At 48.5% G+C, this 18,925-nt stretch overlaps 1 protein-coding gene across 1 annotated transcript in view; it reads left to right on the plus strand.

Moving 5' to 3' along the window:
- The window catches only part of SOS1 (SOS Ras/Rac guanine nucleotide exchange factor 1), a 628,878-nt gene that overhangs the window by 404,082 nt on the left and 205,871 nt on the right, over positions 1-18,925 (plus strand). Inside the window, exons 14-15 of the mRNA XM_082249445.1 lie at positions 2,736-2,958; positions 10,962-11,081. Of these exons, the coding sequence (XP_082105571.1) occupies positions 2,736-2,958; positions 10,962-11,081 (343 nt within the window). The remainder of the gene's footprint in view (positions 1-2,735; positions 2,959-10,961; positions 11,082-18,925) is intronic.

Consider the following 18,925-nt stretch of genomic DNA (forward strand, 5'->3'; position numbering starts at 1 on the left):
TTAGACAGGGGGTTGATCAAAAGTTGGCCTTGAGTACTATCAAGGGTCAGGTTTCGGCCTTGGCAATTTTCTTCCAAAGGCCATTGGCCACCCATTCCCTGGTGCGTAACTTCATCCAGGGGTTGCGACACTTGGTAACTCCGTTGCGACCTCCGTTGCCACCTTGGGACCTTAATTTGGTGCTGTCGGTTCTTCAAAAACCTCCCTTTGAAAGTATTCGGGAGATTCCTCTGCTTACCTTATCCCAGAAGGGGGCTTTCTTGGTGGCTATCACTAATGCGCGCAGGGTATCGGAACTGGCGGCGTTGTCCTGTCGTTCTCCCTACCTGGTGGTTCACATGGACAAAGTGGTACTTCATCCGGATCCGTACTTCCTTCCGAAGGTGGTTTCCAGTTTTAACTTAAATGAAGAAATTGTGTTACCTTCTTTGTTTCCTAAGCCAAAACATCCTATGGAATTAGCGCTGCATACTCTGGATTTGGTTCGGGCAATCAGGGTGTATTTGGTGACGACTGAGTCTTTTCAAAAGTCCGATTTGCTCTTTGTACTCACAGATGGTCCAAAGAAAGGGCTGCCTGAGTCTGCTGCGACTATTTCCAAATGGATCAGACAGTTGTGCAGGCTTATTCAATTAAGGGTAAGGTTCCACCTTTCCCTGTTAAGGCGCTTTCTACTCGGGCGCTTAGTGCTTCCTGGGCTTTTTACCATCAGGCATCTGTGCTTCGGGTTTGCAAGGTGGCTACCTGGTCGTTTGTTCACACTTTTACCAAATGTTATAAGATGGATGTGCTGGCATCTGCTGATGCCTCTTTTGGCCGCAAAGTTTTGCAGGCTACTGTTTAGGGGGCTTCTTGGTCTTCCTTGAGGGTGTTTACTGTTTGTTTCAGGTAGGCCTCATCTTGTTGTTCTGATGAGTCCTGTGGTGCCTGGTTGGCTATGTTTAGCCTTTGGGACTTGTTTTTTCTGCTTTTCCCACCCCTCATTTTATGGCACTGCTTTGGGACTTCCCTACTGATATGCATCAGAGACTGCGTCTGTCAGTGAACGATAGAGAAAACTGGATTTTTGACTTACTGTAAAATCCTTTTCTCTTAAGTTCATTGATGGATGCAGTACCCGCCCCTCTATTTTGAGTTGGGTTGGTATTATTTCTGACACTGCTTTGATACAAAACTGACATCCTATGCAGGAAGAGAGAGGGTATACCCCCTGGGACTGCCCATAGGCATAGCCAGAACTTTTTTTCTGCCTAGTGTCCTACTCCTGTAGGGGGCAGTATAACCCTACTGATATGCATCAGAGACTGCGTCCGTTAATGAACTTAAGAGAAAAGGATTTTACAGTAAGTCAAAAATCGTTTGACGGACGCAGTCTCTGATGCATATCAGTAGGGACGTCCCAAAGCAGTGCCATAAAATGAGGGGTGGGAAAAGCAGAAAAAAACAAGTCCCCGAGGCTAAACATAGCCAACCAGTTTTTCAACAGTCCGTGATGATTTGGGGAGCCATATCATCTGCTAGTGTTGGCCCACTGTGTTTTATCAAGTCCAAAGTCAGCGCAGCTCTCTACCAGAAAATTCTGGAGCACTTCAAGCTTCCCTCTGCTGAACAGCTTTATGGAGATGCTAATTTAATTTTCCAGCAGGACCTGGCATCTGCCCACACTGCCAAAAGTACCAATACCTGGTTTAATTATCATGGGATCACTGTGCTTGATTGGCCTTCAAACTCGCCTGACCAAAACCCCATAGAGACTCTGTGGGGTATTGTCAAGAGGAAGATGAAAGACACCAGAACCTACATTGCAGACGAGCTGAAGGCTGCTATCAAAGCAACCCGGGCTTTCATAAGCCTCCATACCATGCCACATTAATGCAGTAATTCTCGCAAAAGGAGCATCAATCAAGTATTGAGTGCAAACTATACTGTACATGGACATACTTTTCAGTAAGCCAACATTTCTGTACTAAAAATCAGTTTTTTATTGGTCTTATGTAATATTATTTTCTGAGATACTGAATTTTGGGTTTTCACTAGCTGTAAGCCATAATCATAAAAATTAAAATAAAGAAATGCTTGAAATATATCACCCTGTGTATAACGCATCTATAACAAAATAAGAGTTTCACTTTTTGAATTGACTTACTGATATAAATTAACTTTTTATTATTTTATTTTATTTATTTCAGGTACTTGTATAGCGCTGTCAATTTACGCAGCGCTTTACATATACATTACACATTCACATCAGTCCCTGCCCTCAAGGAGCTTACAATCTAAGGTAACTTTTTGATGATAATCTAATTTTATGAGATGCACCTGTATGTGCAGCAGGAAAAGGGTGGGCTTTAACGCCCACACACCACAAATATGCGTCACTGGGCGGCTGTGTGGAGGTGCTGATAGCATGTTTCCCACACAGAGCCCGAACTGTCGGTTCCCACCAATGGTGAGTTGCCAGCAGGACCGTCTCCCGATCATGTGACAGTGTTCACATGATCACCGATCCATCCCACTTCCGGGTGTACAGACCCTATTAAAGGGAGTCTGGGTCTGGGTCAGAAAAGGTTAAGGGAAATAATTAAAAAAAAAAAAATGTGTATATTAATGCTCTCTAATATTAAAAATTACATTGAAATGTCAGGGTTTTGTTTATAGGGTGGCTAATAAGTTTAAAAAAATTACAGAGGTTAAAAACGAAAACCCATGCTGACGTTACACTTGTTTTTTTATAGGAAAAGCTATGAAAAAATGGGTGGAATCCATAACGAAGATCATCCTACGAAAAAAACAGGCCCAAGCAAATGGACCTAGCCACAATATAACTTTTGAAAGCTTGCCACCTCCCATTGAATGGCACATTAGTAGGCCTGGACAGATAGAAAACTTTGACCTTCTTACATTACATCCAATTGAAATAGCTCGTCAGCTGACTTTGCTAGAATCTGATCTCTACAGGTACAGACAACTATTTCATAATGAAAAATCTTTTTGATATCCAATAATACATGGTTTTAGTAGAGAAGTCCTATCCTTCGAGACAGCCACTACATGCTCTAGAAAATCCACTGATAAACATCTAACAGATCCTAAACCCCAGTTCCAAACTACTGAAGCAAGAATTGTTATTGAACAAAAATCCAGTATTTTTTCAGCAAGTGTCAAATGACCAAATCATACCAATGTAGACATGCATATGTGCAGCCAAATATGCACCATCCACCAACAACGCAAACATGATTATGAACATTCAAAAATTGCGCTGTATTTGTTAAAGATAAGAAGATTGAAACTAAAACATCTTAATAGGAATTTATTGCAGCAAATCGAACAAAGATAAATAGAATACATTTATATATATGACACAATCTCCAAAGTTATATATGTGACACTATGTAAAGTAAGTCCCTATATACATTTGCACGTTCAAGATGTGCAAACAAAATTTCACTCTTCAATCGTGATTAGATGTGTTCCCAAGAAATAAAACCTCCACCAACCCCAAAAGGCAAATGCTCACCGTCTGGATTAACCCTCCATACAAAGGTCAAATGAGCATGTGTCATGCACCACAGCCCAGAGGTGACCAGGACCAAGGGTAAGGGGCCAGATCTAGCCTGTATATGTAGGCCAGATTACTTGTCTGTGGGACTAAACAGCCCAGAAAAACTTCTGTTTTGGTCAAGCATCCACAGAAAACATCTAATCTCCAGGCTCAGAAATACACATGACAAACCATAGTGCTCACTGTAAATATTAATAAACATTTTATTAAAATACCTCAATGCACTTACATGTAAAATGGCAAATCAAAGCCCCTCTCACAATCATCCAAAGCAGTGTTGTCCTGGTGTAGAAAGCTCAATGCCAGTAGAAGTAGTAAAATTAAAAAAACATCCCCCTCACTATTGTTTGGCTGACTACATACAAAGAGAGACTTCCATGCTATACCCCAGTATGTTTGGTGAACTGAATCCTTCCTGGTGAGTCAGATATTGTAATCAGCAGTAGCATGCTGTCAGTTAAAAATCCTAAATTAACTGACATTTAGTGGTTTACATGACACTGGTATCTGAAGAGTTGCTTTTATACAGTAGAGAGTTAAAAGAAAAAACCCTGTTACAGTGGGTATAGAAAAGAATCATCCCCCTTTAAAACAATCAAATTTTGTTGCTTTGCAGCCTGAAATGTTTTTGTTTTATCTAGCTGAATTTACTGCAACTTAGTGCAACTTATAACATCCAAGTGAAAGATATAGCACCAACATGTCAGAAAAAAATAAATAAAAAACAGAATCACTGATTTAGAAAAAAGATCACTCCCCTTAAAATGACCATCAAATTCTTGAGGAAAATCTGCTGTACTCTGCCAGAAATTTGTCAATGGGAAGGTTTACCTTCCAACATGACAGTGACCCAAAGCACACAGCAAAAGTTATGATACAGTCGTTGAAGTAGAAAAGGGTGATTGTACTTGCATGGCCTAATCAGAGCCCAGATATAAAGGCCATTGAAAATCTGTGGAATGACTTGAAGACTGCAGTCCGCAAACAGTCACCATCAAATTTATCTGAACTTGAGCAGTTCTGCAAAGAAGAGTGGACAAATATTGAAAAGTCTAGATGTGCAAAGTTAGTAGAGACATATCCGAACAGACTAAAGGCTGTAATTAACGCAAAGAGTGATTCAACAAAATACTGACACGAGAGGGTGATCTTTTTTCCAACTCAGTGATTCTGTTTTTGAATTTGTTTTATTTTCTTCTGACATGTTGGTGTTATATCTTTCACTTGGATGTTCTAAATTGCACTGAGTAAATACCGGCTGGATAAAGCAAAAACTGTGTCTGCCTTCATTCCAGGCTGTAAAGCAACAAAATGTAATTATTTTAAAAGGGGGTGATTCTTTTTTCTAACCGCTGTAAATTGTGTCTCTACATTCTATTTTGTATATATAGATTTCTCTCTTTACAGCAGTCCATGTTGGGGAGAGTCGGTTTTTCTCTTGCGTCCTCCGACACTCGCCGCCTCCTCTAAGTCATCACTATTGGGTATTGACTTCCGCTCCGCAGGAGTAGCTAGGCATAAGACTTCGTCAAAAGAACAAAAGCATTTAGCATAGACACACCCATGGGGCTGTCCCACTGGTCAATACCCCACTGCAGTGATCCCTCCCAACTCAGTTTGTTTCTGCCTAGCGTCAGGAGTAGTTAGGCTTCCCTGTGCTGGGGCTACAGTCTCAGCCTTTCTAATCTTTTTTATTTGATTTTCTTTGAAAATGTCAGTTTTTTTCTTTGCTTTACTAGCTGTTCATTTTGTCAGCTTTAGTTTTAGTCAGATCTTCGGATGAAGATGGATTCTTGCGGAGCTGGGAATCGGACTGACCACCCTGGTTCTCCGGGTCAGAGGGACCCCCAGCCCGCCATCGAGCGTTCAGCCATGTGTTCGTCCTGGCATTATGAATGACCCATCCCTGCTCGCAGCAGGGATGCAGCCTGTGAGCTGGCTACCTCACTGGACACATCTGCAGTGTCCTGTCCTTGGCTAACGGTATTCCCTGTCAGATGAGGACAGCGGCTTTCCGTTCATAGAGGCACCCCACGCCGTCCGATACAGGTAAGTACTTTCTGTGTGGGGCCTCTGTCTGGGGTGGCAGTCCTGTGTTGCTGTGTATTCCCCATGTCTGTGCCTGTGGGGGGCTCCCTGATGCGATCCCTGCGGGGGTCTCCTTTTACATGCGCTGCGGTGCTGTGTGGTTTTGGGGGCCCCTTCCCCTGTGTCACTGCAGTGTTTTGGGGGTGCAGACTGTGTGTGCGGCGGCTGCAGCGGGTAAAAACCGTGCGGTCCGCCATTTTAAGTATGGGCAAGCATGTCTGGCTTCACTGTGGGCTTAACTGCATGCTGTTTTGGCGCCATCCGGTGCCATCTTGTGTGTGGCAGAACGATCGTTCCGAGCACATGTTCGGCGGCCATCTTGCCGAAGCCTCCCATTCAGTTCTATGGGCAGCCATTTTCCCTGGGTCTTGCAGCTTATAGTTCAGCCTCTGATGATCTCACTTCCTTTTCCTCTGAAGCAGCGATCGTTGTGGTAACACTCTGTGGGGGCTCTGCAGACTGTCTCTCCCATAACTCTCTGTTTTGTCCTTGCTGGCTCAGTTTTTTCTCCTTTTTGGGGGTCTGTGTTCACTGTACATATAGCGGTGGGCTGCGCACTCCGCAGCGATCTTAAAGGGCCAGTACCTTTTATTGCACTTTTTTATATAACTTGGGCAATAGAGTCTCAGGACAGCAAATTCCTTGCAGCCCTGGTGGGGGGACCCCAGTTCTACTGTACCCCCTGTTATACCTGATTTGGCCGCCGTAGTGGCGTCTTTAGTGTCCAAAATGGAGGTGCTGATGGCTGAACGAACTGCTAGGAAAAGGCCTAGATTATCTATCTCCTCTGATTCAGATGGTGATGTGGCTGCTGTGGCAGGCGTGCCCTTTTCAGGGTCTCGCTCATCCCTGGACCCACTGGGGTCTGAGGGGGAGGCGGAGGTGGAGGGGGTTGATGATTCTCCCCCGGGGTCGCCTGAAGAACGCGCGACTATGGATGAGTTGATTTCTTTTGTGAAAGAAACACTACATTTGGAGGAAGAGCCCACTCCTCCTCCAGACATTGTGTCTTCATTTGGTACACACAGGACCCGCAAGTCGGCGCAGGTTTTTCCCTGCCCCGCTGAATTTCATTACACTGTGAATGAACTGTGGCGCAATTTAAAACGTCCATTCACGGTACCTAGTCGGTTTAAACTGCTTTATCCCTTTGCGCCGGCTACGGACTCGCGCTGGTGTGTGCCTCCACAGGTGGATCACACTTTGGCCGTCTTAAACAAGGCTACCTTGATTCCCACTGAGGACACCCCGGTGTTCCGGGATCCCACGGACAGGAGGTTGGAGTCTCTTGCCCGCCATTCCTACATGGTAGCGGGTTCCTTGCTGAAACCTATTTTCGCGGATTGGACTAAGGTGCTTAGACGCAACCTCGCGTCTGATTCTGCCCCACCTGCCACGCTGGCTATGGTGGATCAAATTCACCAAGGAGTCATGTATTTGTGCGATGCAGCCTTGAATGATGCCCCTTTGGCTGCACGCCTGTAGAGTGTCACGGTGCTTAACCGTCGACTGGTCTGGCTGAAGAGCTGGTCGGCTGACCAGACATCAAGGAAAACAGTGGCTGATTTTCCCTATGCAGGTTCTCGCCTTTATGGCGAGGCGTTGAATACCTTGGTAAAAGGCGTCACGGGGGGCAAGAGCACGATGCTGCCCCAGAACCCGAAGAACAAGTCCTTTCGTGTCAAGCGGGGTTCTGCCTCTCGACCCAATCAAGGGTCCTTTTGTGCCTTTAGGAATCAAACCAAGGGCAAGCCCTTCAAGGGCCAAGGTAGCCAGAAGAAGCTCTGGGCGGGCAAGCAGAAGTCCGGCAATGCCGTTGAGGCGGGTCAATCCGCCTCTGCCTGAAGGGGTGCCCTCACCCATTTCAGGGGTGGGGGGACGTTCGAGCGGTTTCCTCCAACCTTGGCTCCTCCGAATTCCGGACAGGTGGGTTCAGGAAATCATTCGATCAGGGTACAAGATCGAATTCCTTTCCCGGCCGGTGGACAGATTCTTTCCCTCAAATCTTCATTTGACCCCAGGGCGCCTACAGGACCTGCATCAAGCGGTGCAGGACCTCCTTGCCCAGGGGGTGATTGTCCCGGTGCCTCATCGGGACAGGTTTCCAATCTGTTCACTGTGCCCAGGAAGGAGGGCAAGGTACGTCCTATTCTGGACCTGAAAGCGCTGAACCGCTTTGTGCTCGTTCGGAAGTTCCGTATGGAATCTCTCTGCTCGGTGGTGGCCTCCCTGAGCCCAGGGGAATTCCTGGCCTCTATAGACCTGAAGGATGCGTACCTACACATCCCCATTTTCGAGGGTCACCAGAGGTACCCTCAGTTCGCAGTAGTGGAGGACCACTATCAGTTTGTGGCGTTACCTTTCGGTCTCGCTTCGGCTCCATCGGTCTTTACCAAAGTGCTGGCGCCTGTTCTGGGCCTGCTAAGGGCACAGGGCATTGCGGTCTTGGGATATCTGGACGATCTCCTCTTAAGATTGAGTGCCAGCCAGAACCTGCTGCGCGATCTGTCCACCACGGTACAGACGCTCCAGGAGTTCGGATGGACCATCAACGTACAGAAGTCGACCTTGTCTCCTTCGGTTCGTCTTCCCTATCTGGGAATGATCCTGGACTCTGCTCACGCAAAGGTGTTCTTGCCGGAGGACGAGCTCCGGACCTTACAGGACGAGATCAGGTCCCTCAGGGACAAACCATCCTCGTCACTCAGGACCTGCATGCGTTCCCTAGGGTTGATGGTATCGGCCTTCGAGGCGATACCCTTTGCTCAGTTTCACACACGGTCTCTTAAAGCGGAGATCCTGGCCAGGTGGGACAGACTACCTCAGTGCTTGGATCTGAGTGTCTCATTGAGTCGCCGGACCAGAATGGATCTTCTGTGGTGGCTCCAGTCCCCGGCTGTGTCAGAAGGACGATCCTTCTGTCCGTTACCACGGATGCCAGCCTGTCGGGCTGGGGTGGAGTCCTGGGCAACCAGTCTGCCCAGGGCACTTGGTCGGGGGGAGGAATCCTCCCTTCCGATCAATATATTGGAACTTAGAGCGATCAAGCTCTGTCTCTTCCAGTGTTCGGATCGACTTCGGGGCCATCCTGTTCGGGTACAGACGGACAATGCTACCGCGGTGGCTTACATCAACCACCAAGGGGGCACCAGGAGGGCCCGGGAGGTGACCGACATTCTGTCTTGGGCCGAGACTCATGTCCCGGCAATTTCAGCAGTTCACATTCCGGGTGTGGAGAATTGGCAGGCCGACTATCTGAGCCGCCAGACCCTGGACCAGGGGGAATGGTCCCTGCACCCGGAGGTCTTCCAAATGCTGTGTGCGAAGTGGGGATCCCCGGACGTGGACCTGTTCTCGTCTCGGCTAAATCGCAAGGTGGAAAGATTCGTGGACAAGAACGCGCAATCCACTGGCAGATGCCTTGGATGCGTTGGTGGCCCCTTGGCATCAGTATCGCCTGATGTATGCCTTTCCTCCGATTCAGTTGTTGTCCAGGTTCCTTCGCAGGTTAGCCTTGGAACCGCACTTGGTGATTCTGGTAGTGCCGGACTGGCCACGCCGGTCCTGGTACGCCGACGTTGTTCACCTGGCAGTGGCGCCTCCTTGGCGGCTGCCAATGCGGGAAGATCTACTCTCAGGGACCGATCTTGCTTTACAGTCGCTGGCTTTAACGGCCTGGCTGTTGAAAACCAGGTCCTGAGGGACAGGGGTCTCTCCCCAGAGGTCATTCCTAATCTAATCAAGGCTAGGAAAGCCTCATCTGGTAAAATCTATTACCGAACCTGGAAAGCTTATTTCGCCTGGTGTGAGTCCAGGGGGTTCTCCCCTCGCTCGTACTCGGTGTCAAGAGTGTTGGCTTTTCTCCAGACTGGTGTGAACCAGCGCCTGGCGCTGGCCACGATAAAGGGCCAGGTATCTGCGCTGGCTATTCTTTTCCAATGCCCTGTGGCGTCTCATTCCTTGATTCGCACCTTTATTCAAGGTGTGCGACATTTGGCCCCTCCCCGGAGGGCGCCTTTACCTCCATGGGACTTGAACTTAGTTCTGTCCATGTTACAGCGTTCTCCCTTTGAAAACATCTGGGAGATATTGTTGCCTCTGCTGTCTAAGAAGGTTGCTTTTTTAGTGGCGATCACTTCGGCTCGCAGGGTGTCAGAGTTGGCGGCATTGTCTTGCCGCTCTCCTTACTTGGTGGTTCATAAGGATAAGGTAGTCTTGCGACCTAACTCTTCCTTTCTTCCTAAAGTGGTGTCTGATTTTCACCTGAATGAGGACATTGTGTTGCCTTCGCTCTGTGCGAAGCCCAAACATCCCAAGGAGGTTGCATTATATTCCTTGGATGTTGTCAGGGCGATCAGGGTTTACCTGTCGTCCACTGAATCTTTTCGGAAATCGGATTCCCTCTTTGTCCTACCTGAAGGACCTCGGAAGGGCATGGCTGCGTCTGCGGCGACCATTGCCAAATGGATCAGACAGACAATTGTACAGGCCTATGCTTTGAAGGAACGGGTTCCACCCTTCCCTGTTAAGGCGCACTCTACCAGATCGATAAGTACGTCCTGGGCCTACCGGCATCAGGCTTCGGTGGCCCAGGTGTGCAAGGCTGTGACTTGGTCATCGGTGCACACCTTTTCCAAATTCTATAAGATTGATGTTCTTGCATCAGCTGATGCCTCCTTTGGCCGCAAAACTCTCAGTGTGGCAGTGCCATAGGGGACCCTTGTGTTTTTGTGGGTCCCTGGATATTTGTTTTCCTGGGTTGTTGCTCCTCTTGAGCCTTTTCTATTGCCCAGAAGGTTCTCTTACTGTGCGTGTAAGGTTCCTTTCTGTCATCCAATAGTGATGACTTAGAGGAGGCGGCGACTGTCGGAAGATGTAAGAGAAAACTGAATTTTTGTAAAATCTTACCGTAAAATTCCTTTCTTTGAGTCCTCCGACAGTCGCCGCCCCCGCCACTCTTTTGGGGTTTTTTCTTGTACACCTGCTATTCTACCAAACTGAGTTGGGAGGGATCACTGCAGGGGGGTATTGACAAGTGGGACAGCCCCCATGGGTGTGTCTATGCTAAATTCTTTTGTTCTTTTGTCCAAGTCTTATGCCTAGCTACTCCTGCGGAGCGGAAGTCAATACCCAATAGTGATGACTTGGAGGAGGCGGCAACTGTCGGAGGACTCAGAGAAAGGAATTTTACGGTAAGATTTTACAAAAATTCCGTTTGTTTTTTTTTTTTTTTTTTTACCTTGCTAGACTATCTGCCAGGTACCTATACCTTTACTATTACTGCAGTTTTTTTTTTTTTTCCCAACAGGGCTGTACAATCTTCAGAACTTGTTGGAAGTGTATGGACTAAGGAAGATAAAGAGATAAATTCCCCCAACCTTTTAAAAATGATCCGGCACACAACTAATCTCACATTGTGGTTTGAAAAGTAAGTTCATTGTCTATTTGCAACAATTGTGTCTGATGTATCCAAACTGTTTTCTCTGTTGCTCAGTTAATAACCTTCTTACAACTGTTGCCTTCACCAGATACCTTTGTTTTATACAGAGAGAATGCAGAGTGGTATTCGTTACTGTTGTGCCTTTTGTAGCTTCCATTTGAAACACCTACAGTCCAGTTTCAGTAGTACAAACCTCAGGAAAAAAATAGACCAAAGGAATCCAATAATACAGACTTCTATAAAAAAACGTTTCTCTTTCGGTTATCAAAGGACACATCGCTCTGTAAATCAGAACTATTGGGTTATATTGCCTCCTCCAGGAGTAGGACTAGGCAGAACAAAAAACACCTGGTTACGCCCATGGGCATTCCTCAGCTGGTATATAACCCCCCTCTTTGCTCTAGGTAATCAGTGTAATCTGTCTAGTCAGAAGTAAGGACCTAGGGTCCCGGCCGGGATCTCTGGTCCTAGAAATTTTCTCCTTCCTTACATCTTTTTTGTTTTCCACAATCACGGGAGATCCACAATCAACTGCCAGGCTCGGCGACAGGCTGGATAATCTAGATCCAGTGGTCCCCCCAGCTACGTGCTAGGTCGGCCACGACTTAGCCTCACGGACAGAAGCTGGCCTGCGAGTTAATTGTCTCACAGGCTAACGTACGACTGGGCTTGGGTCTAAGTTGCAGCCAAAAGCTTCCCTACTTCGGGGGTGAGGAGTTCTGTCTAGAGCATTACCCGCACCATGGAAGGGTAAGTATAGTCCCCCCCCCCCCCCTGTTTCCGTATGTGCCTTATTTTTACAGGTTTTCCTGTAAGGAATTGGAAAAACCTAAATTACTCTTTGTGGTCCCCAAATGTTTTGCTGCACATTACCCTTTTGAGGAGTCACTTAAAAAAAAAAAAAAAAGTGGGCTAGTCCACCAGTGGTGAACCCTCCTGTTTCCAGATTGAATAAAGCAACCATGATCCCAATAGAGGAATCCCCATCCTTTAAGGACCCGGCTGACAAGAAGGCTTTGGCACGCAGCATGTTTACTATGGCTGGTTTGGCATCGCAGCCAGTCTTTGCCTCAGCTCTACTGTCTCAGACTCTAACTGAATGGGCCAAGCTTTTGCGCAAGGGCCTTGGGGGGGGGGGGGGGGGGGTGAGCAGTTCCCCGCTGCTTATGTTGATTTAGTGGACCAGTTGGTCCATGGGCTGCAGTTTATTTGTGATGCAGCTTTGGATACAGCTCCTGTGCTGTCCAAACTTTGTTTGAGCGGTGGTGATTAGGCGCATGCTGTGGCTTAAGAATTGGTCCGCAGGCCAAGCCTCTAAGAAAGCTCTCATTGATCTGCCCTTTCAAGGCGATCGCTTGTTTGAGGCTGCCCTGGATGACATCATTAAGGGTATCACGGAAGGGAAGAGTACCTTTCTGCCACAGTCAAGGGAAGGAGCCTTGCCGCAGATAAGGGCCCTCCTTCTCAGCCCATTGAAAAATATTTTGTGCTTCTGGGACAGAGAATAAGGGAAATTGACCTTATAAATCGACCCCGGGAGGTTCAAAGCAACCTTGGTCTGGTAAGCCTAGAGCTACCTTCCCTCGACCAGCAGACAAGACTCCTTCAGCATTAAGGTCTGCACTCACCCATTATTGGGTGGGGGGACATCTTCGATGGTTTCTGGCCCTGTGGACTTTGGCGAGCTTCAAGGAGGCCTGCAAAATGTTTCTTTTGGGGGTACCCAGAAAGTGGGACAAAGCTTGTCCTTTTCAGGTTTTTTAGGTCCTGAGTCTCCTTGTGCGGATTCAATTCCTGCAAAGGTTCAGGTGATCTCTGAACTACCTAAAGTCCCCCTATTCCTGTCCAGGGAATTGATTTACCTAGGTCTGATTTTTAATTCTGACCAGGGTTGTCCTTCTGGACAAATTTTAGGAACCACAGGCCGTTATTCACCGACTGCTGTCACCCAGATAGTTCTCTCTCCCATTTTGCATACAGGTTCTGAGCCTGGTGGTATCCACCTGTTTGCAGAGTCTTACATGCAGCTCCTTTAGCAGTTTCAGCTCCACCCCTAGCTATGCACTCTTTATTTTGTACCTTCGTTCGGGGAGTTTGGCATGTGGCTCCACTGGAACGGTCTCTTTTGCTGCCATGGGTTTTAAATTCAGTACTTTCAGTTCTCCAGAAACCTCCATTTGAGAAAATTCGGAAGATTCCCTTGCCTTCGTTATCCCAGAAGGTGACATTCTAGGTGGCTATTACCTCGGCCCGCAGGGTATCGGAATTGGTGGCATTATCCTGTCGCAGTCCCTATTTAGTGGTCCATAGGGATTAAGTGGTTCTTCATCCCTGTCCATCATTCCTCCCCAAAGTTGTCTGACTGCCATTTGAATGAGGACATTGTGTTGCCTTGTGTCTCAAGCCGGCCCATCCCAAAGAATTTCCTTTGCATGCTTTGCATACCTTGGATGTGGTTTGTGCGATTCAGATGTATCTGGCAGCTTCTCGCTTTTTTTGGTTACGGACAGACCAAGAAAAGGGCTGGTCGCTTCTTCGGCTACTATCTCCAGATGGATCAGGCAGACGGTGACTAAGGCCTATTCCATTAAAGGTCAGGTTCCCTGTTGCGGCGCATTCTACTCGGGTGCTGAGTGCTTCTTTGGCCTTCCGTCATCAGGCTTCAATATCGCAAGTTTGCAAGTCGACCACTTGGTCGTTCGTGCATGCCTTTACAAAATTCTATAAGGTAGATACTTTGGCACCTGCGGATGCTTTTGCCCGCAAGGATTTGCAGGCTGCTGTTTAAGAGGGGCTGTTCCCTCTTGTGGGATGTTTTTTCTTTAAACCTATATTTTTCCGACGGGGCTCCTGTGACTCGGTTACATAGTTACATAGTAGGTGAGGTTGAATAAAGACAATAGTCCATCCAGTTCAACCTGTGTAGGTGTGTGTGGCTGTACTCATCTCACATACCCCTGAATGTTCTGATCCTTGAGATGTAAGTCTAAGAGTCTTTTGAAAGCCACCATACTACCCGCAGAAACCACCTCTTGTGGTAGAGAATTCCACAATCTTGTAGCCCTAACAGTAAAGAACCCCCCACGTTGCCTGTGGTTAAAACGCTTCTCCTCTAATCGCATTGTATGCCCTCGAGTCCTCATGCAATCCCTTCGAATGAACAGCTTTTTTTCTAAGCTGGGATCCCCATTAAGATATTTATAAATTGCTATCATGTCCCCCCTCAGACGTCTCTTCTCCAGGGAGAATAAATCAAGCGATTGTAAACGCTCTTCATAGTCAAGGTCCTCCAATCCCCTAATTAGTTTAGTTGCCCTTCTCTGGACTCTCTCCAGCTCCAACACATCCCTCCTGAGGACTGGCGACCAGAGCTGGACAGAATACTCCAGATGCGGTCGGACCAGAGTTTTATAAAGTGGAAAGATTATAGTCTTATCTCTGGAATACATCCCTTTCTTTATGCATGCTAATATTCTGCTGGCTTTGGCAGCTGCCGCTTGACATTGCATGCTGTTGCCTAATCTATCATCAACCAAGACTCCCAGATCCTTCTCCATTTTTGATTCCCCCAAGGGTTCCCCTCCTAACGTGTATTGTGTTTTTATGTTTTTAGTCCCCAAGTGCAAAACCTTACACTTCTCCACGTTAAACCTCATTTGCCATGTCGTTGCCCACTCTGTAATTTTGTCCAGGTCATTCTGTAGGATATCTGCTTCATGCTGTGCAGTTATTGCCCTGGCCAATTTTGTGTCATCTGCAAAAACTGATAACGCACTACTGATCCCGTCCTCAATGCTGTTTATGAATAAATTGAACAAGGTTGGTCCCAGGACTGAGCCCTGGGGCACCCCGCTTACAACCTCAGACCAGTCTGAGTATGCGCTGTTTATTACCACCCTTTGGACACGCCCTTTAAGCCAATTCCGTATCCAAGAGCAAACCCTGCTTTCGATACCTGCAGACCTTATTTTATAAATTAAGCGCTTGTGGGGAACTGTATCAAACGCCTTAGCGAAATCCAAGTACACCACATCCACTGGTCTCCCCCTATCTAGCTCACAGCTTACCTCCTCGTAGAATGCTAAGAGATTGGTTTGACAAGAACTAAGGCTCCTGTGTCCCGGTTAAGGGCTCTTATGTTTAGCCTTGGGTTATTTTCCCCACCCCATTTTCCTTTTGGCACTGCTTTCGGACATCCCACTAGTTATGATTTATGGAGCACTGTGTCCGTCAATGAACGAAAGAGAAAATGGGATTTCTCTTACGTCCTCCGACAGTCGCCGCCCACTCATACAGTCTTCACCAATGGGTATTGACTTTCTCTCTGCAGGAGTAGCTAGGCATAAGACTTGTTAAAAACAAAAGCATTTAACATAGACACACCCATGGGGGCTGTCCCACTGGTCAATACCCCCCTGCAGTAGCCATCCCAACTCAGTTTGTCTTCTGCCTAGCGTTAGGAGTAGATAGGTTTCCCTGTGCTGGGGCTACAGTCTCAGCCTTCTAATCTTTTGTTATGATTTTTATTTGCAATAATGTAATTTTTTCTTTGCTTTACTAGTTGTTTCTTTTGTCAGCTTTAGTTTAGTCGGATCTTCGTACGAAGATGGATTTGGCGGAGCTGGGAATCGGACTGGCCGCCCTGGCTCTCCAGGGCAGAGGGTCAGATGGATCCCCAGCCCGCCATCGAGCGTTCAGCTATGGTTCGCCCTGGCACTAAGAACAACCCATCCCTGTTCGCAGCAGGGATGCAGCCTGTGAGGTGGCTACCTCCCTGGACACATCTGAGTGCTGCAGTGTCCTACGCTTTGGCTGACGGCATTCCCTGTCATCTGAGGACAGAGGCTTTCCATTTAATAGAGGCACCTCACGCCATCCGGTACAGGTAAGTACTTTCTGTGTGGGGCCTCTGTCTGGGGTGGCAGTCCTGTGTGCTGTGTGTCTTCTCATGTCTGTGCGTTTCTGGGGCTCCCTGATGCGATCCCTGCGGGGGTCTTTTTTTTATTGCACTGCTGGCGCTGTGTGGGTTTGGGGGCCCTCTCTGTGTCACTTCTTGGAGGTGCAGTTTATATGTGTGCGGCGGCCGCTGCGGGTAAAAACCACGCGGTCTGCCATTTTAGGTGTGGGCAGCATGTCTGGCTTCACTGTGGGCTTTTGCAACAGCTTGCTATGTAGTGGTTTTGGCGCCATCCGGCGCCATCTTGTGTGTGGCAGAACGATCGTTCCGAGCACATGCCGGCGGCCATCTTTCCAAAGCCTTCCATTACTTACTATGGGCAGCCATTTTCCCTTAGCCTGCAGCATATAGTTCAGCCCCTGGCGACCTCACTTCTTTTTCCTCTGGAGCAGCGATCGGTGTGGTAACACTCTGTGGGGCTCTGCAGACTGTCCTTTCCATATTTACTCTGTTTTATCCTTTCTGGCTCAGTTTTGTCCCTGTAGGTGGTCTGTGTACACAGTATATATAGCGGTGGGCTGCGGGGTCCGCAGCGCTCTTAAAGGGCCGTTACCTTTTACATTGTGTTTTCTGCAATGGAATCTCAGGACAGCAAATTCCCCCCAGCCTTGGTGGGGGAACCCAGTTCTGCTGAACCCGTTCTACCTAATTTGGCCGCTGTGGTGGCGACTTTAGTGTCCAAAATGGAGGTGCTGATGGCTGAACGAGCTGCTAGAAAAATGCCTAGGATAGCTTTCTCTTCTGATTCAGATGGGGATATGGCTGCTGTGGGTGGCGTGCCCACACAGCCCTCGCTCTTCTCAGGACCCTTGGGTGGCTCCCCAGGTGGATCACACTGTGGCCGTACTAAACAAGGCTGCTTTGGTTCCCACTGAGGTTGCCCCGGTGTTCCGGGATCCTACGGACAGGAGGTTGGAGTCTCTGGCCCGCCATGCCTTCATGGTGGCGGGTTCCATGCTCAAACCTATTTTCGCTTCTGTCATGGTGGCTCAGGCGGTGGCGGATTGGTCTAAGGTGCTTAGACGCACTCTCGCATCTGATTCTGCCCCACCTGCCACGCTGGACATGGTGGACCAAATTCACCAAGGGGTCATGTATTTGTGCGATGCGGCCTTGAATGAGGCCCCTTTGGCTGCTCACCTGTCTAGTGTCGCGGTACTTAACAGTCGACTGATCTGGTTGAAGAGCTGGTCGGCTGACCAGACGTCACGGAAAACGGTGGCTGATTTTCCTTATGCAGGGTCTCGCCTTTTTGGCGAGGCCTTAGATACTTTGGTGAAAGGAGTCACTGGGGCAAAAGCACTCTGCTGCCCCAGAATCCGAAGAACAAGCCTTTTCGCGGTAAGCGGGGTCCCGCCTTTAGACCCAATCAGGGGTCCTTTCGTGCCTTCAAGACACAAAACAAGGGAAAACCCTTCAAGGGCCAAAGTGGCCAGAAAAAGCCCTGGGCGGGCAAGCAAAAGACCGGCCACGCCGTGCAGCGGCTCAATCCGTCTCTGCCTGAAGGGACGCCCTCACCCGTTTCAGGGATGGGGGGATGTTTGCGCGGTTTCCTCCAACCTTGGCTGCTCAGAATTCCGGACAGGTGGGTTCAGGAAATCATTCGATCAGGATACAAGATCGAATTCCTTTCGCGGCCGGTGGACAGATTCTTTCCCTCAAATCTTCATTTGACCCCAGGGCGGTTACAGGACCTGCATCAAGCGGTGCAGGATCTCCTTGCCCAGGGGATGATTGTCCCGGTGCCTCATTGGGACAGGTTTCGGGGGTTTTACTCGAATCTGTTCACTGTGCCCAGAAAGGAGGGCAAGGTACGTCCGATCCTGGACTTGAAAGCTCTGAACCGCTTCGTGCAGGTTCGAAAGTTTCGTATGGAATCCCTCCACTCGGTGGTGGCCTCCCTGAGTCCAGGGGAATTCCTGGCCTCTATCGACCTAAAGGATGCCTACCTGCACATCCCCATTTTCGAGGGTCATCGGAGGTACCTCCGGTTCGCCATGGCGGAGGACCACTATCAGTTCGTAGCATTGCCTTTCGGTCTCGCTTCGGCTCCAAGGGTCTTTACCAAAGTGCTGGCGCCTGTTTTGGGCCTGTTGAGGGCATAGGGCATTGCAGTCTTGGGATATCTGGACGATCTCCTGTTAAGATCGAGTGCCAGTCAGAGCCTGTTGCGCGATCTGTCGACTACGGTACAGACGCTCCAGGAGTTCGGTTGGACCATTAACGTTCAGAAGTCGACTTTGTCTCCTTCGGTTCGTCTTCCCTATTTGGGAATGTTTCTGGACACTGCTCAAGCGAAGGTATTTCTGCCGGAGGACAAGCTCCGGACCCTTCAGAACGAGATCAGGTACTGGCCAGGTGGGACAGGCTTCCTCAGTCCTTGGATCTGAGTGTCTCCTTGAGTCAAGGTAGAAGAACCGCACTCAGGTAGGTAGAAGCAAATCAAAGCAAAAATGGTTTATTCTTCAAATGAATAAATGAACAGACAGTGCGATGGGGAACAGATGTCCAGGTTGACGCGTTTCACGGCTCACATGGCCGCTTACTCATAACCGTCCACCTCTGGCGGACGCCTCGGATGCGCTGGTGGCCCCTTGGCATCAGTATCGTCTGATGTATGCCTTTCCTCCGATTCAGTTGTTATCCAGGTTCCTTCGCAGGTTGGCCTCAGAACCGAACTGGGTGATCCTGGTGGCACCGGACTGGCCACGCCGGTCCTGCTACGCGGACATCGTTCACCTAGCAGTGGCACCTCCTTGGCGGCTGCCAATGCGAGAAGATCTACTGTCTCAGGGACCGATCTTCCATCCTGCTTTACAGTCGCTGGCTTTAACGGCCTGGCTGTTGAAAGCCAGGTCCTGAGAGACGGGGGTCT

The sequence above is a fragment of the Pelophylax lessonae genome, assembly GCF_965119305.1.
Source record: "Pelophylax lessonae genome assembly, chromosome: 3".
Lineage (NCBI taxonomy): Eukaryota > Metazoa > Chordata > Amphibia > Anura > Ranidae > Pelophylax > Pelophylax lessonae.